The sequence below is a fragment of the Triticum aestivum genome, chromosome 5A (assembly GCF_018294505.1).
Source record: "Triticum aestivum cultivar Chinese Spring chromosome 5A, IWGSC CS RefSeq v2.1, whole genome shotgun sequence".
Lineage (NCBI taxonomy): Eukaryota > Viridiplantae > Streptophyta > Magnoliopsida > Poales > Poaceae > Triticum > Triticum aestivum.
The window spans coordinates 596,159,415-596,177,602 of record NC_057806.1 but is presented as its reverse complement, the minus strand read 5'-3'; the positions used below and the strand labels follow the sequence as shown (position 1 = coordinate 596,177,602).

Here is an 18,188-nt window from a genome sequence, read left to right as displayed (position 1 = left end):
AAGCAAACCACCAGGGTTCAAGTCCTAGAATTGGCACTGGTGCTTGCATTTTGCTCTATTTATTTCAGTGGGAGGAAACGTTCCCATTGACTACAAGGCGCCTCTGACTTCATAAATCTCAAAGATGTTGTGCTGACTCGGTATTTCGAATGTACTCATACGGTTAGGGTGTGCATATGTGCGTTCATAGGATGAGTGTATGTGTGTATGTGAGCATCTACAATTTATTAAAAAAAACTTAGATTCTTTGCTGCAACAGAGTATATCCCTCATCAGAAGAATTTTTTTTTTTACAATCTGAATAGAGTAAAGATGGGAATATTCCCTTTTTTTGGCGAACGAAGAAGGATCGAGGATATTCATCCAGCCAGGTCCCTATGCGCTCACGACGGGATCGCCAACAGCTGACCGACGACGCCCAAACCGACGGTTCCAAAAACAAGCTTATCGCGGCCCCAAGGGCCAAAACACCCCATCCGCAGCGAAAGGGACGCGCAGGACGGATGGAGACGAGACGAGCAGACGACGACGGAGACGTTGCAAGCAACAGCAAGGAGGATATTCCCCATGCGTGCCAAGAAGAAGAAGAGGAAAGCGCCCCTTGCGACCAAAGCGACGCGCATCAGAATAATCCCAAACTGGTCTTATAATTGCTGCCGATCACATAAATTATGCGGGGATAATCCCACACCGAACCGCGCCAGTCCACCTAATCGGCACATGCTCATCGGACCGATCGGGCAGCCGGCGTGCGAATCAATACTCCATTATAAGCACAGACAGCAAACGGATGCGGTGGTAGGAGCAGTTATTAATGTATAATAGTTGTTGACCCACGACAGAGATGATAACAATGGCGATTAGGGCATGCAGGGGACAGCGACGTGCAGCTTATCGGGTCGGGATCAGCGCAGTGCGGGCGTCCCAGCTCATGGTCAGGATCCCGGAACGTGCCGCGGTTTGCTTCTTTCCTTCCTTCAATTTTCCCCGAAGATTTGATTTTGTCTGTCGCCTGGATACTGAAATATTTACTCATTTTGCAGACAGCCCCGAGAGGGTTCGGCGAGCGCGCACCAGTTGCAAAAAAGAATGGTGCGATTCAGTCGAGGTCGCCGTGCGAAGGAGAAATCGGAGAGAGCAACCATGGCGCTCTTGTCCTCGAGTTCCTTTGGTTCAGAGAACCTCGGTTTTGCTGCGATGCTGTTGCTGATGAAATTTCAGCAACATGGAATTTTCACCTGGTCAGAAAAGGGCAGTTCAGCAGGTACAAGGTTGACGCTGAACATTCATATGCAAGCAAGAACCGAGTAGCAAAAACTGTAGCACCTTTATTCATCTCAAGTTCTCAACACAGCAGCAACTGAACAACATTCGAATCTCATTTATATATGTATGTAAGTATTTCTCGGGGCGAAAATTGGTGGTCTGCCCGAAACGCTCACGAAACAAAGCCTCATGTACATCACAAGAACAAGGCCATGATCAGTTCATTTTTTGGGCGTTGGATGGATCAACGCCCAATATCCCTGGATCCATGGCCTGCACCACACCCTCTGGATCGAGAGTGCATGCCGTTATTGTCATCCATGCCGCAAAGCTATCTCTACCTCTCTCATGAAAATCTCCGACGGTAGTCCCGAAGCCTTCAGATCACCTCCGGCTATAGCCTACCGACCTGTCATCTTCCTCGGAACTGTCGCTGCCGGTGAGTGCCGAGACGGCCACCCCTGAAACAGAGAGCTGAAGGGGGCCTTCAGGGGACCGGGACTGCGAGCTGCTTTGCTCCTGATGAGCCCAGAGATCGCCCACCAGCATAACCGGATGGCTTGCTGAAGAAGAGCTAGGGCACCTCTGGTTGTGCAGGCGGTATTTCTGAACATCAACATGATCCAAATTAGTCTCAAGACAAGATAGTATGTTGATAGCATTTCAAAATGAGAATTGTTCACAAAAAAGTTGCACAGAGGGAGAGAATGATTGGTAACCTGGAGGTGGCTTTTCACTTCATCGTTGGTGAGGCCATCAACTTTCATCACCTCCCTGATTTGCTTTGGAGTGGCAACTGCAATCATGATGGAACAATTCTGTAAAGACTCCAATATTTTTCGAATGTTCCAACTAGCACAACATACAGCTAACATTTGATTAAAGTACCTTGAGGGCCACCGAGTTGGTGCAAGGCGGCAACAAAGTGCCGGTGAAGCTCCGGCGACCAGCACCGCCTTGTCTTCCTCGACTGCTGCTCATGAGTCTGCAAGCCAGGCCCCGGAGGCGGCATGGCGGATGCAAATTTTGCGGCGAAGGCCTGATGACGGTCGTCGGCAGGGGGAGAAAACTGCCTGTTCGCAGCCGGAGAAATCATGGGCAGAGCAGGCAGGCCTTGTGTGCCAACAATCTTGTCGTCCCTGCCGAAATACTGGGGAGCCGCCGGCGGCGGCATTGCGCCGCAGCTGACTGCCATGGGCACGCCGGTGGCACCGCCGAGCAGCATCGGCTTGGAGAGGGCGCTCTCCTTCTTCTGCTCCTTCTGAAACCGAAGAAATGGATTCGTTTCGGTCAGGATCGGATTCTTTTCTTAGAATCGTATCGTATAGCAACAACTTATTGCAGATAAAGATCAAACCAGAGCGAAAATAAACAAACAAATGAAAACGGGAAGGAGTGAAGACGTACGACGGGATCGGCGGCGTCGGTGGCGCGGCTGTCGACCCAGAGCTGCGCGGTGCTCATCCATTTCCGCTTGTCGTTGTCGTCGGCGTCGCGGCGCTCGCTCCTCTTGGCGGCCTCCTCCTTCATGAACTCGATGACTGCAGGACGCGCAACCGCACAAGGCGTCAGACAAAATCCAAACAAACAAACAAACAAACAAACAGAAATAAAAAATCCTTCGGGATGGGTGGGCGCGCGGCTTACCGTCGGCGAGGAGGCGGGCGCAGAGGGGCAGCTCGCGGCGGAAGACCTCGATCTTGCGGCGCTCCTCCTCGAGGCCGCGGATGCAGGCGTCGACGGCGGGCGCCTCCTTGGCGAGGCGGCCGGCGGTCTTGGCGACGAAGAGCCTGAGGTCGAGGCCCAGGTCGAGGGGCATCCCGATCTCGCCGACGTCGAGCCCCATGCAAACGCAAACGGACGGACAACAAGGAAACACGCCACCGCTCCCGATCGAAGGAAACCTCGGCGGCCAAGGGAGGGAGGAAGGAAGGGAGGGAGGGAAGCTGGTAGCGCTGGGAGAAAGTCTGGTTGGAGGAGGAGGATAGGAATGCGGTGGGGGATCTGGAAGGAAGGTGCGCGCATATATAGACGGCGGGGGGGAATCTGCGAGCTGGACCGCAGGATTTGTTCGGCCAGAGGCCCTGGCTGGCGGTGCGAGAGAGAGAGGGAGAGAGAAGAACCGTGATGCGGCGCGTGGGGTGGTGGCTACGGAGAGGGGCGCCGCGTCCGGCCGCGTACGTTGCCGATTCCTCACGTCGCGGCCGGGGCGAGAAACCCGCGCTCACTACTCCGTCCGATCGATCTCGAGCCACCGCTTCTCACGCACCATTCTTTCTTTTTTCCTTTTTTCCTTTTCTTTTTTACGTGATGGGCTTGCGTCTCCCGGTTGGCTTGCCAAGTATAGCTAACGGAGTTGTGAAAAAGAAAAAAGATGGAGGCGTACCGCCTTTGTCTTGTTCGTGCGTGCGTGCATGGCGGTTTATTAACCTGCTTGCGCCTCACGGCGCGATCCTTAATTTGGTGGACCTCTCCGATCGCCGAGGCGCCGGCCCATCGGTTCCGTTGCCCGCTGGTTTCCCATGCACGCACATCTTCTTCTTCTTCTTCTTCATTTTGTTGGTGTTCACTTTGTTGCCACGGCGGATGCATGCAGTGAGGTGGAACGCTGATCCAAAAACCGAGATGTCTTTGCTTACACGCTTTGTATTGTTTCATTCATACAACAAACACGAGTTTATACCCTAGTATTACGTGGTGGTGTGCACTGCATACACACAAAAGAGAGAGTTTGTAAGTACGTGCCACCAGCCAACATTTGCACTGTGCATGCACTGTAAAGGATATGCATCGGTTGATGTGGCAGCATTATTAGCCAGAGACGTTCCCATTCATCAATCAATCACATGTCACCTCAACAAAACGTACGACTCGTGGCACTACTACTTTGTACTCCTATGTTTCCCCACATTTAATCTTGCGGGAAAAGGCAGGATTTTTTTCTTTCAGAGTTGCTAAATCTCGGTCGATTGGGACTTAATGTTATATTTTGTGATCATACATAGACATCCATGCAAAGAAATTATTTTATTTTATTTTTTGCTTTTTTATATGTCCTATCACTTGACTGGAATTTGGTTCGACTAACATCTAGCCACACTCATTTCCTTATTCGAATAAGATCCAGATTTATTATAAAAGTTCATCAAAAATACGTATCACCTTAAATATAATAAAAATTACACTAAGATCTGTAGACTACCAACATTGAAGTATTTTGTTTTCTTTTTTCTTTTTTATATGTTCTATCACTTGACTAGGATTTGGTTCAACTAAGATCTAGCCACATTCATTTCCTTTTTCCAAAAAGATCCAGATCTATTATAAAAGTTCATCAGAAATACAAATCATCTTAAATATAATAAAAAATACATTAAGATCTGTAGACTACCATCACCGGCCGCCTCTCCGCCGCTGCGGCCCCTCCTATCGCCGACCTCACCTCCAACTCCGGCATTGCCCACGGGGCAAATGTGGCGAGGGCCTTGCTGCCTTTATGCAACAAGGATCCTATTGTGATTGCAACAACGGTGTGGCAAATGTCAGCGATGCTGCCGCAGCATGCACCAGCAATAGCAGCTGCATTTTCTGCAACATCACCTATTTTGAGAAGTTTTCTGCAACATCACTTTGTTGCAAAGCTGAGGATAGGTTTCTGCAACAGCAGATCTGTTGCAAAGGTGAAGTTGAATCTCAGGCGCACGACGATGCCATATCTAGTGCCCCGCGACTTGGTCGACCTTTTAAAAAGATCAGCCAGCCGATGCGTAGCACGACCCATATTTGTTTAGGGAAGAATTCAATTCGGGGATGAGGTAATCTGGTAGAAGGAAACAAACGATTTGTTGGATTGGGTTTGTTTGATGCGGCGATGGACTCGTGCTGCGACCACATGTCCAGCAATTTTCCAGCCATGTACTGAGGTACGATGGGAATTGGTAAGTTTCGATTGTCTTTTGAGAATTGGTAAGTTTCTATTGTCTTTTGAGAATTGGTAAGTTCGATTTGATTCGTTGACATGGATTCAAATGAATTAAGAGGGAGAAACAGAAACGGTGTGGAGGTGAACGATCGAGAGGGAAAAACAAATTGAAGGGAAAAATCAATGTGGTAGGTGGAGGTGTATCCAGAAAAGCGATGTGGAACGTGGAGGCGTAGGGAAGGGGTGGATGCGAACATGCACCCCCCTCCCCTTTTGTTTTGTGAAGAAGACCGGATATGTTATAAAGATTCATCTACAAAGCACCTTAAACATAATAAAAATTACATCAAGGTCCATGAACCACCGAACGACTACTGTCGCCACCAGAAGACGTGTCGCTCTCGTCCTCGAGCCGGCCTGACCTGTCGATGAAAGTCGGGAAGTTTTTGTGCACATGCTCCTAAGGACCAGCACCTCAGAGCCAGAGTCGTCGTGGTTGAACCCTTGAATCGATCCAAAAAAAGCTGACACCAAATCTCGTCATCGCATAAGTACGATGAGAAACCCTAACCTCACTGCCGCGAAGGGGTGGTAGGAATCTATTTTTGAGCTCAGTCTAATCCGTCCTGATAGACGAACTTGAGGATCAAAGACCGAAAGACTGACTCAAAAAAGAAAGTGCCCAATCCGCTCGAGCGTCGCGCCTACGAGGACTAAAATCTTACCTATCCATTAGCCAAAAATGAGGCATCATAATTCCACTCCTTGTTGATACGTCCATTTTGCATCATATTTTTCTACTAATATTTACAATGTTTTTGGTCATTATTCCACTTTATGATGCAATCTTGATGCCTTTTCTCTCTTAATTTGCAAGATTTACACGGAAAGAGAGATTACCGACAGCTGGAATTCTAGACCTAAAAAGTTACAGCAGATACCTATTCTACAGATCTCCAAATGACCTGAAACTTCATGAGGATATTTTATTGAATATATGAAAAATATATGACCAAAGAAATACCAAAGGGGACTCACCAGTTGCCCACAAGGCAACATGGCGCGACCATCCCCCTGGGCACACCCCGATGCCTTGTTGTAACGCCCTCGATGCGGCTATAGCTTCCACGTGTCTAGGCACATCTTAGAGACATAACCGCATTGAAAGCAATGTCGCAAGTTAGGCAATCTTCACAACATCCCATGTAATATAAATAATAAAAGGGGAGATACATAGTTGGCTTACACTCGTCACGTCAAACAAAGTACATAAATAGCATTACAACATTCAAACACTCATGGCCCGACTATGGCGCCAAAATAAAAGATAACCCAACATGCGACACGGTCCTGATCATCCCAACTGGGCACCACTACTGATTATCAGGGAAAAACACGTAGTAACAGCGTGAGTCCTCGTCAAACTCCCACTTGAGCTCAAGCGCGTCATCTGGAGCGGAATTATCAGGCCCTGCATCTGGTTTGGAAGTAATCTGTGAGCCACAGGGACTCAGCAATCTTGCATCCTCGCGATCAAGACTATTTACGCTTATAGGTAAGGCAAGGAAAAAATATGTGGAGCTGCAGCAAGCGACTAGCATGTATGGTGGCTAACCTGTTCGCAAAAGAGAGCGAGAAGAGGAGGCAAAGCGCGCACGAATAACTAGGGGCAACCTGCGGCAAGCATTACTCCAACACCGTGTTCACTTCCCGGACTCCGCCGAGAAGAGACCATCACGGGAACTCACACAGTTGATTCATTTTAATTAAGTTAAGGTTCAAGTTATCTACAACCGGACATTAACAAATTCCCATCTGCCCATAACCGCGGGCACGGCTTTCGAAAGTTTAAATTCCTGCAGGGGAGTCCCAACTTAGCCCATGACAAGCTCTCACGGTCAACGAAGGAATAGACCTCCTCCCGAGACAATCCGATCAGACTCGGTATCCCGGTTCTACAAGACAACTTCGACAATGGTAAAACAAGTCCAGCAACACCACCCCCTGTGCCGACAAATCCCGATAGGAGCTGCAAATATCTCGTTCTCAGGGCACACCGGATAAGCTAAGCGTACGGGAGCCAACGTAACCCAAGTTGCCAAGGGACGGCACCGCACGGTGCTCTAGGTTGGACCAACGCTCAGAGGAGCACTGGCCCGGGGGTTTAAAATAAGATGACCCTTGAGTCCGCGAAACCCAAGGGAAAAGGGTAGGTGGCAAATGGTAAAACCAAGGTTGGGCATTGCTGGAGGAGTTTTATTCAAGGCAGACTGTCAAGGGGTTCCCATTATAACCCAACCGCGTAAGGAACGCAAAAATCCGGGAACATAACACCGATATGACGGAAACTAGGGCAGCAAGAGTGGAACAAAACACTAGGCGAGAGGCCGAGCCTTCCACCCTTTACCAAGTATATAGATGCATTAAGATAACAAGATAATATAATGATATCCCAACAAGTAAATAATGTTCCAACAAGGAATGGTCTTCAATCTTCACCTGCAACTAGCAAGGCTATAAGAGGGGCTGAGCAAAGCGGTAACATAGCCAATCAACGGGTGGGTTAAAGGTTTGACATGGCAATTTGGGAGGCATGATAAGCAAGTGGTAGGCATTGTAGCATAGGCATAACAAAAGAGCGAGCATCTAGCAAAGCAAAGATAGTAGTGATTTCGAGGGTATAATCATCTTGCCTGCAAAGTTGTCAGAGTTGACTGGATCCTCGAAAGCAAACTCAACAGGCTCCTCGTTAGGGAACTCGTCTCCCGGCTCTACCCAAACAAGACAAACAAGCAACAAGGACACAATCAACCATGTGCAAAGCTCAAACAACATGATGCAAAGATGGTATGCTATGTGGGATGCAATATGCGATGCATATGCAAGATTTGACAAGGAATGCATGAACCTGGCCTCAACTTGGAAATGCAAGTGTGCCACTGCAAAGATGAGATGAAATCGCTTGAGAACGATATAAAGAACGCCGGAATCGGAGTTACGGTTAGGAAATGGCAAGCAATTCAAATATGACCACGTTCTACGATTTACAGCAAGTAGCCATCTAAATGCAACAATATGAACATGCTACAACACCCAAACATGACATCAAAATACATGGCAGGGATCCATTCATGATGCTTAACAAAAGACTAGCACTGAGCTACGGCCAATTCATCCATTAACAGGTTCAAACAAGCATGGCAAAAATGCATTTGGTAAACAGATTTCAGACTTAGTAAAATTAACACTTGTCTGGAATTTCAGATCAGATAGCACTCTTTGGAGCATGAAAACTATATGCTACAGGACCTGAACATGGAAAAGTAAAGCATGGCATGGAGCTACTCAAAGAGCTTAACAAAAGTCCCTTAGTGACCTTGAGCCAAAAGGGATCAGAAAATACATTTGCAAGCATGTGAACATGGCAAAACATAATCAGTTCTCAGACTTAGTGAAAACTGGAGCATGCTGAAACAGATATCAAGTAGGCATGTTTACGAGCTCGATGCACTCACTACAGAGCAAGTCATGACAACCTAAGCATACACCCATCAAGAATACACAAAATACAAGCTAGACATGGCAAGAACAATAACATAGCATGCACGGATCAAGTACAACATCCTCGGCAAAATTGCTAACAAGTAGACAATCTGCCCAGATTCACGAAATAGCAAAAGTAGAGCTCGATTGACTCAAGCTAGGGTGCTCCATAATTGCAAATAAGGGCATGGATGGATAGAGCATTACAAGATTAAGAAAACATCCTTACTGATCATCCTCAAAAGAGGCACGGATCACTAGGAAACAACATGAACATATGGCATATTGAGATAAACAGCTCAAGGACTTAGTGGAAATGCTAAGTCCCTGAAATCAGCATTAACGAATGCACCACTTTGCAAGCTTGTGCTAGTCACCACACACATCACAAAAATACATGGGTTGCACCTATGGATAGATGGCAAAACATATAACAAAACTCATGAAGAGCTCAGGGGCATATCATGCCCATAATAATCATGGCAAAAATGACAAATATCTAATTGGAGCAGCAGATCTGACAATTATCTCAAAGAGCATTCTTTCAACAGCATTTCAGGCATCAAGATGAACTCAAATGGAAATGATGCAATGAGATGAAATGATGTGCTCTTTGAGACGAACATTTTGATATGCTATATGCCCAAAACGGAGCTACGGATGAGGAGTTATAGCATGATGAAATATGCAAAATGATTAGGGTTTCGGGCAAAAAGTCAACCCGAGATATTTTCTCAGATCCAGATCCAGCCGGGCGCGGACTTCGAGGTTCGCCGGGTTCGTCGCCGGACTTGCTGGAGAAGGAGGTGGAGGGCGCCGGAGGAGGGTAAGAAGGCCGGGGTGGCGGTGGCGATGGTGGTGCGCCGGCGAGGGGCTCGGGCGCCGGCGAGGAGGTTCGGGCGCCGGCGAGGAGGTTCGGGCACCGTCCGGCAGTGGGCCGGCGGCCGGATCCGGTGGAGGCGCGCCGGACGCGGGGAAGAAGGGGCAGCGCCGGCTGGAGGGGCTCGGCCCGGTCGGGCGGCTGGAGGGCCGGCCTCGGGCCCTCGCGGGCCGGCGGCGGGAGCGACGATGTGGGGCTCGTGGGCGCCACGTGGCAAGCCGCAGTTGGCTGCGGGTGGCGCAGACGTGTCCGGCGCCGGCGGACACGTCCGGCGCGCGGAGAGAAGCGGGGCTAGGGTTTCGGGGAAGAAGGAGATCCGCATTTCGGAGGGGGTCTTTAAATAGAGGTAGAGGGAGTTAGGGTGTCCAAATGATGTGCGGTTTTCGGCCACGCGATCGTGATCAAACGCTCTAGATGATGGAGAGGGTTTTGGTGGGTTTTGGGCCAACTTGGAGGGGTGTTGGGCTGCAACACACACGAGGTCTTTTCGGTCCCTCGGTTAACCGTTGTAGCATCAAACGACGTCCAAATGGTACGAAACTTGACAGGCGGTCTACCGGTAGTAAACCAAGGCCGCTTGGCAAGTCTCGGTCCAATCCAAAAGTGTTTAATCCCCACACATGAAAAAAGGTAGAAATGACCACCGGAGGAGAACGGAGCGCCGGAATGCAAAACGGACAACGGGGAAAATGCTCGAATGCATGAGATGAACACGTATGCAAAAGCAATACACATGATGACATGATATGAGATGCATGACAACAATAACAACACGCGGAGACAAAAAAACCCGAACCCGAGAAAATAAAATAACTTAAGGCCGGAAACGGCAAGAGTTGGAGTACATATTGGGTAAATCACATTCGGGGTGTTACACTTGTGGGGCCCACAGCTAGCCTCTGCCCCCTCCTTCTGCTATGTGAAGTCATTTGCCCTAACAAAATTAAGAGGAGGACTTTCGGGATGAAGTGTCGCCATCTCGAGGCGGAACCTGGGTATGAGCACTTTTGCTCTCCGGTTGAGCGATTTTGCAGGGAAAACTTCCCTCGGGGATGGGGAAATCGAATCCAACGACATCACCGATGATCCTCTCATCGTGGGAGGACCAATATTCATCAACATCTTCATCGGCATCATCTCATCTCAAGACCTAGTTCATCTCTTGTATTCAACCTTTGTCTCAAAACCTCAGATTGGTACCTGTGGGTTGCTAGTAGTGTTGATTACATCTTGTAGTTGATGCTAGTTGGGTTTTTTGGTGGGAGATTATATGTTCAGACCCTTAATGATATTCAATCCCCCTCTGATCTTGAACATGAATATGATTTATGAGTAGTTATTTTTGTTCTTGAGGACACGGGAGAAGTCCGGTTGTAAGTAATCACGTGAATTTGGTATTCATTCGATATTTTGATGATATGTATGTTGTTGCTTCCTTCAGTGGTGTCATGTGAACGTCCACTACATGATACTGCACCATATTTGGGCCTAAGGGGAGACACTATGGAGTAATAAGTAGATGATGAGTTGCTAGAGTGAGAAAAACTTAAACCCTAGTTTATACGTTACTTCGTAAGGGACCGACTTGGATCCATATATTTAATATTATGGTTAGATGTATCTTAATTCTTCTTTCATAGTTGTGGATGATAGCGAGAGTGTATATTCATAAGAGGGATGCTTGTTCAAGTGAGAACAACACCCAAGCATCGATACACCCATATAACAAATTATCAAAATAGTGAACGTGAATCAACTAAACATGATGAAAGTGACTAGATAATAATTCTCATGTGTCATCGAGAACGCTTTGCTTTATATAAGAGAACTTTTCGGCTTGTACTTTTTTATAAAAATGATTGGGACACCTTGCTGCATCTTTGTTACTATTGTTACTTGCTACGAATTAGCTTGCTACCAAACTATCTGTTACCGCTATTTTCAATACTTGCAGAGAATACCTTGCTGAAAACCACTTATCATTTTCTTCTTCTCATCGTTGGATTTGACACTCTTACTTATCAAAAAGACTACTATTGATCCCTATACTTGTGGGTCCTCATCCGTCATCAGCCGCCGGCGCGGCAGGTGGAGGGGAGATGAATCCACGGGCTCGCCAACGGAGACCGAGGGGGAAGAAGTTTTGTGCTTGTTGCACGGCTTCGAGCTATCAGGGTTTCTCGCCTCCCACTGGCACCGTTGCATGTCTGCCTCGTCTCTTGCGACCCTAGGCCATGGAGGCATGGTGGACCACTACCCTTGGTGGTGGTAGGGCTTCTGCTTCATTTTTTAGGTGTCTTTTTGTGTCTGCTTAGGATTTGTGTCCTACTTAGGAAGTCAAGACGACGGTGGACTCCTGAAGATGGAATAAGGTTTCTGTTCCTAGCCCCTATCTCGAAGGTGCGTCTAGCATCGTCGGAGGACGTGCAGAGGTGTGTCTTCGATGGGTCTCACAGGATTCGGCCATCGTTTGTTTTAGGAGGATCTACTTGGATCCGGTTTGTGTTCGTCTATATTCTTGTGTTTACAGGTTGGATACTTCTGATCCATGCTTATCTTCATCGAAGAAGGTTCCTGTTCTAATGTCTTGGTCTTGTGAGGCCTTAGCACGATGACTTCATGACTGTCTACTACAATAATGTTTGTCGGCTTTGGTGAGGAAGGGGCGATGATGGCGACGCGCTTTCGGCTCATTCCAGTATTTGTAGTCGACCCTAGATGGTTTATGGACCCGAATGTAATTTTGTTATTTCTGATGTCTTTATACTACCATGACTATTGATGAATAGACAAGAAGTTATTCCAACAAACAGCTTTGGATAGCTAATTTACATGGACCAGCTCCTCTTTAATAATAGAGATGTTTCATACAACAACCAAGCCCATCAAAAATATTACAAGATTTTTTCATGAAAGGCATAGGATATTGACTCCATTTCAAAATAAGTGTAATGGTTTGCAATGAAAACTGTCTCACTATTGGAAGGATTGCAACTTGCAGACTCGCTGGGTATCTTCTCGATGGCGGTGGAGAGTGATTCAATAGAGATAGTTTAAGTCATTCTTGATCCACCCGAGTATCGGGCGGCAGGAGCAGTGGTGATTGGTGACTGTCAGGAAATTATGAATTCTTTTGGCAAGACGATTATAACACACTGTGCCCGGGAAAGCAATGGTGTTGCGCATTGCTTGCTCGAGCAAGTTATAGGAGGACACTATCTGAGGAGTGGCGTGATCATCCTCGAGACTTTCTTATTCCTTCTCTGGTAACAAACATGATCATTGTTTAATAAAATGCCATCGAATTTTTAAAAAATCACGACTGTTTTGATGCGTTGGTCCTATGAGGCCTTACCACGACAACTTCCCGACTGTCTACTATAATAAGTTTTGCCCGGCTTCGACGAGGAAGGGACAATAATAGCGACGCGCCTTCGGCTCGCTTCAGTTTTTATAGTCGTCGCTAGGTGATATATGAATCTAGAATACTTTATTATTTATGTTCGTTGTACTGTTATGATTGAATATGGGTAGATTATAAGTTTTCTTGAAAAAGTGGAAGGAATAGCTTTTCTAAGCTGCGAACCACTCCGTTGGACTATCTCGCGCCTTCGCGGAAGTAGATGCGCCACGTACGTACGACGTACACGCCCCAGCTCAGTACTCTACCCCAGGTCTCGTACCACAGCCGCACTAGTGTACGTACGATACAAGGAGATGACACGGGTGCAGTAGCCCGTTACGAGCCATCACTCATGCGTGCATCCCGACGAAACCAGCACGATTGATTTCTCCGCGCGCGCCCGGGAATATCCGGCGCACATCAACGGCCCGCCGCCGCTCTAGCCCCGATCAAATTCACGCACCACCGTAGCCGTCCATACCGCAGTAGCTCCGGAGGACCACCGCGAGCCATGAGATATTTCCCCGGTGTGGGCGGGAATCCCCAGTGGGCGGATGGATCCGGGACGGTCGTGGCGCTCAGATCCGACGAGAGATCGATCGAGATTCTCTCTCCTTTCTCCGAGAGATCGAGGGAGAATTCAGGCCGTCCGTCCGTCCACCCACGTACGGGCCCACGCGTTGCGCTGCGTGTCGGGCGCTCGGAAGTGAGGGATGACGCGGCCAACACTCAGCACACAGGCGGTATCGATTCGCCGCTCTGGTACCGTACGGCCTCTGCTCGCCTGAGCCGCAGCGCCAGTGCGGCACGAAAGCCGCACGCCAGCCTCGCTTATCTATTGTGTTGTTCTGAGACCCTTTTCGCGCACGATCGCCGGCCTTTCCTTCTCCTCACCTGGCAGGCAGCTGGAGTTTCAAGTGGAGACTGCACCCCCGTTGGTCCGCTCGTTTGCCACCCACCCATCATTATCTCGGTAAAGATCTTAGCTGGGTGTAGGTACGGCTACGGCCGGTTTACTCCATAGACCAGTTTACCGCACGATCTTCCCGGATCATCAATCATTTTTGTGTGCCAAACTCGTCTGATTGTGACTGGACGATAAAAATTAGCGGCACCGTACGTACTACGTGCTTTGGCGTGTCTAGATTGATTATTAACGTGTGCGACGACGTAAACTACCACCTGATTCACGGGTGAGCTTTTCTTTTCCTATCATCGTCAGAAAACTTCCTCGTTTCTTCTCCTCTGTTTTTCACGGTTGGCGTTGGTCCTATTTTGCAGAAGGATGGGGGTATTGATGAAAATGTGAACCATCGAATCAAAGCCGGATGGATGAAGTGACGCCAAGCTTCTGGCATTCTCTGTGACAAGAGAGTGCCACAAAAGCTAAAAGGCAAGTTCTACAGGACGGCGGTTCGACCCGCAATGTTGTATGGCGAGGAGTGTTGGCCGACTAAAAGGCGACATGTTCAACAGTTAGGTGTGGCGGAGATGCGTATGTTGAGATGGATGTGTGGCCACACGAGGAAGGATCGAGTCCGGAATGATGATATACGAGATAGAGTTGGGGTAGCACCAATTGAGGAAAAGCTTGTCCAACATCGTTTGAGATGGTTTGGGCATATTCAGCGCAGGCCTCCAGAAGCTCCAGTGCATAGCGGACGGCTAAAGCGTGCGGAGAATGTCAAGAGAGGGCGGGGTCGACCGATTTTAACATGGGAGGAGTCCGTTAAGAGAGACCTGAAGGATTGGAGTATCGACAAAGAGCTAGCTATAGACAGGGGTGCGTGGAAGCTTGCTATCCATGTGCCAGAGCCATGAGTTGGTTGCGAGATCTTATGGGTTTTACCTCTAGCCTACCTCAATTTGTTTGGGACTAAAGGCTTTGTTGTTGTTTGTTGTTGGAGATAGGACCTCCGTATGTTGGATTGTTGGACGCTTTATCTAGTGGACAAGTTCGGCACGATTGGCCCATGACCAGACAACCTGATCTCGTATCGGCTGCCGTAGCTTATCTCCCAGTCGCGAGATTATATTGTCGTCTGCCTGCCCGAGCCTGAATAATGGCGATGTCTCCCCCTCGAGGCCTCGTGATGATACGATGGAGACAGGCACGGGCCGTCGAGAATCCGTCGTACCGTGCCCCTGGCCCCTCAATTATCCAAGCCGTAGAAATGTGGATTGCATGATATTTCCAACCGTATGGAAGTTTTGTCACGGTTCATTTGTGTGGCCGGGAACAGTTTCGGACGTACTACTACGTAGTAAAAGTTTCACACGAGGGTTATATTAAAGCTGCGAAATTACTCCACTTACGGATGAGTTTCACGGAACCTGCCCTACGGATTGATGTGGCGGCTTCTAATCCATCCCCGTCCCCTGAATTTTAGGCCTATGGCCCCTCCCCCAATCTAATAAGGTCATGCATGTCCGTAACCTTTATTCCGTGAAAATCTGCATGTAAGTGTAGCATTGCTCTTAAAGCTGACCTTTAATAACTTTCCTATTAATGACCCCTCAATCTTCACTATTTAGTGCTACCTTGGGCGGGCCACGGCCGGGTTTTGCCCCAACGTAGCTCCGCTCTGGTTCTCATCGACTGCGAGGTGTCTGTGATGATTTTATAAAATCTCGAGATGTTATGCCGGCTCGGTCTCTCGAAGATGCACATAGGGATACGACATGCGTGCATACGTTCATAGGGATGAGTGTACGCTCGTATATGCGAGCGAGAGCGGCTTTGGTTGTGTTGTGTTAAAAAAAATCGTACGAGTTAGACTAACGGTGGTGCTTCAACAAAAGAAAATGGGAAGTTTCATAATAAGTGAATAATTGTACTTGTGTGTATTTTTTGTGGTTGTGTATGTGTATTTACACACCGTGCTTGTTTATTGCACACACTTTTTCAGTCGGTTTGGCTAGCATGACACTAACAGATCACATGATTAAGTCATGTAATATTTTTACCCGACTGGTTGTGATCTTTTTTTTAGTTTACCCTTTGTTAGCACCATGAATTTTGTGGGTTACTTTTATTCCATTTAATAAATTTGATAGTGTGCATCACGATGATGCAGAGGCCAGAGTCTTTCTATTTCTGACAAGAAATGTATAAACTGACTTTGTGCATGGTCTCTATTTTGAAGACCGGCACTAACATTTTAGATGCACAGTGAATAGGGTTTTCGTTTTTATTAATTGGCAAAAGATTCAAGAAATAATATTAATTACATCCAAAAGTACTAGGACTGACAAATTAATCAGTGAGAAAAATGGGCCAAACCATAAAGCGGCTTGCTAGAAACTACTTCTTTCTCCTCCCTCTCGCAAGGCGACTATAGCAAATCCTTCCTTCCGCCAATCTCGTCGACGAGACATGGATTTCCTCTCCCCTCCGTTGGTCGCTCCGACGACAGGTCATGGGGAGGGGAATAATGGTGCCTTGGCTCTAGCTAGTAGATAGGTTAGGGTTTTTAGTGTTCGCATGGGCGTCGCTCAGACGATGCCGGTGCTTCTTCTTCGAGTCAGTTTTTCGGGGATCAGATCCACTGGCGGAGCTATGTGTATTACTGCAGGTGCCATGCCCCCCCCCCCCCCCCCCAGCTCTTGGACTTTTTGTGAAGAAGCTCTGTATTTGGGTGCCATTAATTGAGAGAAATGTAGTTTTTGACCCCTTTAAAAAATATATTTGGTCATTTGCCCCCTCAGCCATATGTCGCTAGCTCCGCCACTGAGCAGATCCTCCTCAAGTTTGTCCATTGGGAAAAATTAGACCGAACTTCAATATCGATTCGTTCTAGCTACTCGCGGCGGCGATGTTAGGGTTTCTCGTTGTGCATACGCAACAGTGAGATTTGGGCCAGGTTCTTCAGATGAATTTAAGGGTTCAACAGCGATGATTGTGGCTCCAGGGAGCTGGTCCTTTGGGGCATGTGCACGAGGACTTCCCGACTGTTATCGACAAGATCAAGTTGGCTCTATTATGCGAGCAATGACAATGGCGCGTCGACAACTTGTTTTGGCGGTGGCAATGGTCATTTGGTGGTCCAAAGATCTTGATGTGATTTTTATTATGTTTGAGATGATTTATACTTTTGATGAACCTTCATAATAGATTGAAGTCTATTTCGAAAAAAGTGGCTTGCCATACTAGTGTCTACAAATTCCAAACAAAATAATTTCTTATATGTTTTTACTCCTCAAAAGAAATAAGTGGCTTGCCATACTAGTCTCTACAAATTCCAAACAAAATAATTTCTTATATGTTTTTACTCCTCAAAAGAAATAAGTGGCTTGCCATACTAGTCTCTACAAATTCCAAACAAAATAATTTCTTATATGTTTTTACTCCTCAAAAGAAATAAGTGGAAATTAGAGAGAAAGGAATTTTTCTACACGAGACAACATAAGAACTCATGATATAAGAACATTGCATGACCAAATTATGTATACTTTGTAATTTTATATAGTTTGTGTGCCCACATTTCATGTTTTATATTTTGTTACGTGTATGATTTTGTGCATAATCACCCATTAAACAAAAAAAACTTTGATCAGCCTATATCAACGTGCGCATGCGTCGTGTCTTTGCTCAAGGAGGTGGACCGAAGCTCTGCTTTGGAGATAAAAATTTCAAGACCGGCATATGGTTAGACTTGTCATCACCAGCACGCGTTGTGTTGTTTCCTTCTTGAAGGCTTAGCCTTAGAGCCGTGTACTTTTGGTTTGTTTCTATCTTTTACTATCATAGGATTAGTGGTTGCCTGGTGGATCCCCTGAAGTGAGGGCGGCCTCGGATTTTATTTTCCGAGTCAAACTTATTTGGCTGTTGAATTTTGTTTCTTAAATAGTACTACTGGGTATGTGTATCTTTGGATGCAGAGGCTGGATATTACCCCTCTTTTCTTTAAAAAAAAATAGAGTGGGCAACCTCCGGCTAAGACAGAATCCACATGACCAAACCAGCATGTTCCCCCTAATATTTACCTTATCTACGATGACAGAACGTTGGGTTCTAACTAAAGCTAGTAGTTGCAAACAAAAGGTGAGCACTAAGGACGTCAGAAGGCTGAGGAATCTCCTGTTTTTCAATTCCACCACCTCAAACAAGGAGCGCAGGCGACGAGACAGAAAAAGGTCCACGGAACAGCAGAAGATGGACTCCGCCCCAACCC

General features: G+C 47.3%; 2 protein-coding genes across 2 annotated transcripts; one reads left to right on the top strand and one right to left on the bottom strand.

The window, feature by feature from the left end:
* Window positions 1–658: 658 nt before the first annotated feature.
* LOC123105129 (uncharacterized) lies at window positions 659–1,364 on the top strand. The gene is made up of 2 exons (XM_044527129.1): window positions 659–958; window positions 1,044–1,364. The coding sequence occupies exons 1-2, from the start codon at window positions 845–847 to the stop codon at window positions 1,362–1,364; spliced, it is 435 nt and encodes a 144-aa protein (XP_044383064.1). The 5' UTR covers window positions 659–844.
* On the bottom strand, window positions 1,362–3,311 carry LOC100873121 (transcription factor HHO5). The gene is made up of 5 exons (XM_044527128.1): window positions 2,914–3,311; window positions 2,674–2,807; window positions 2,155–2,527; window positions 1,986–2,062; window positions 1,362–1,872 (listed from the first exon to the last, which is right to left on the bottom strand). Exons 1-5 carry the CDS (start codon window positions 3,110–3,112, stop codon window positions 1,651–1,653), a joined length of 1,005 nt encoding a protein of 334 aa, XP_044383063.1. The 5' UTR covers window positions 3,113–3,311; the 3' UTR covers window positions 1,362–1,650.
* Window positions 3,312–18,188: the final 14,877 nt, after the last annotated feature.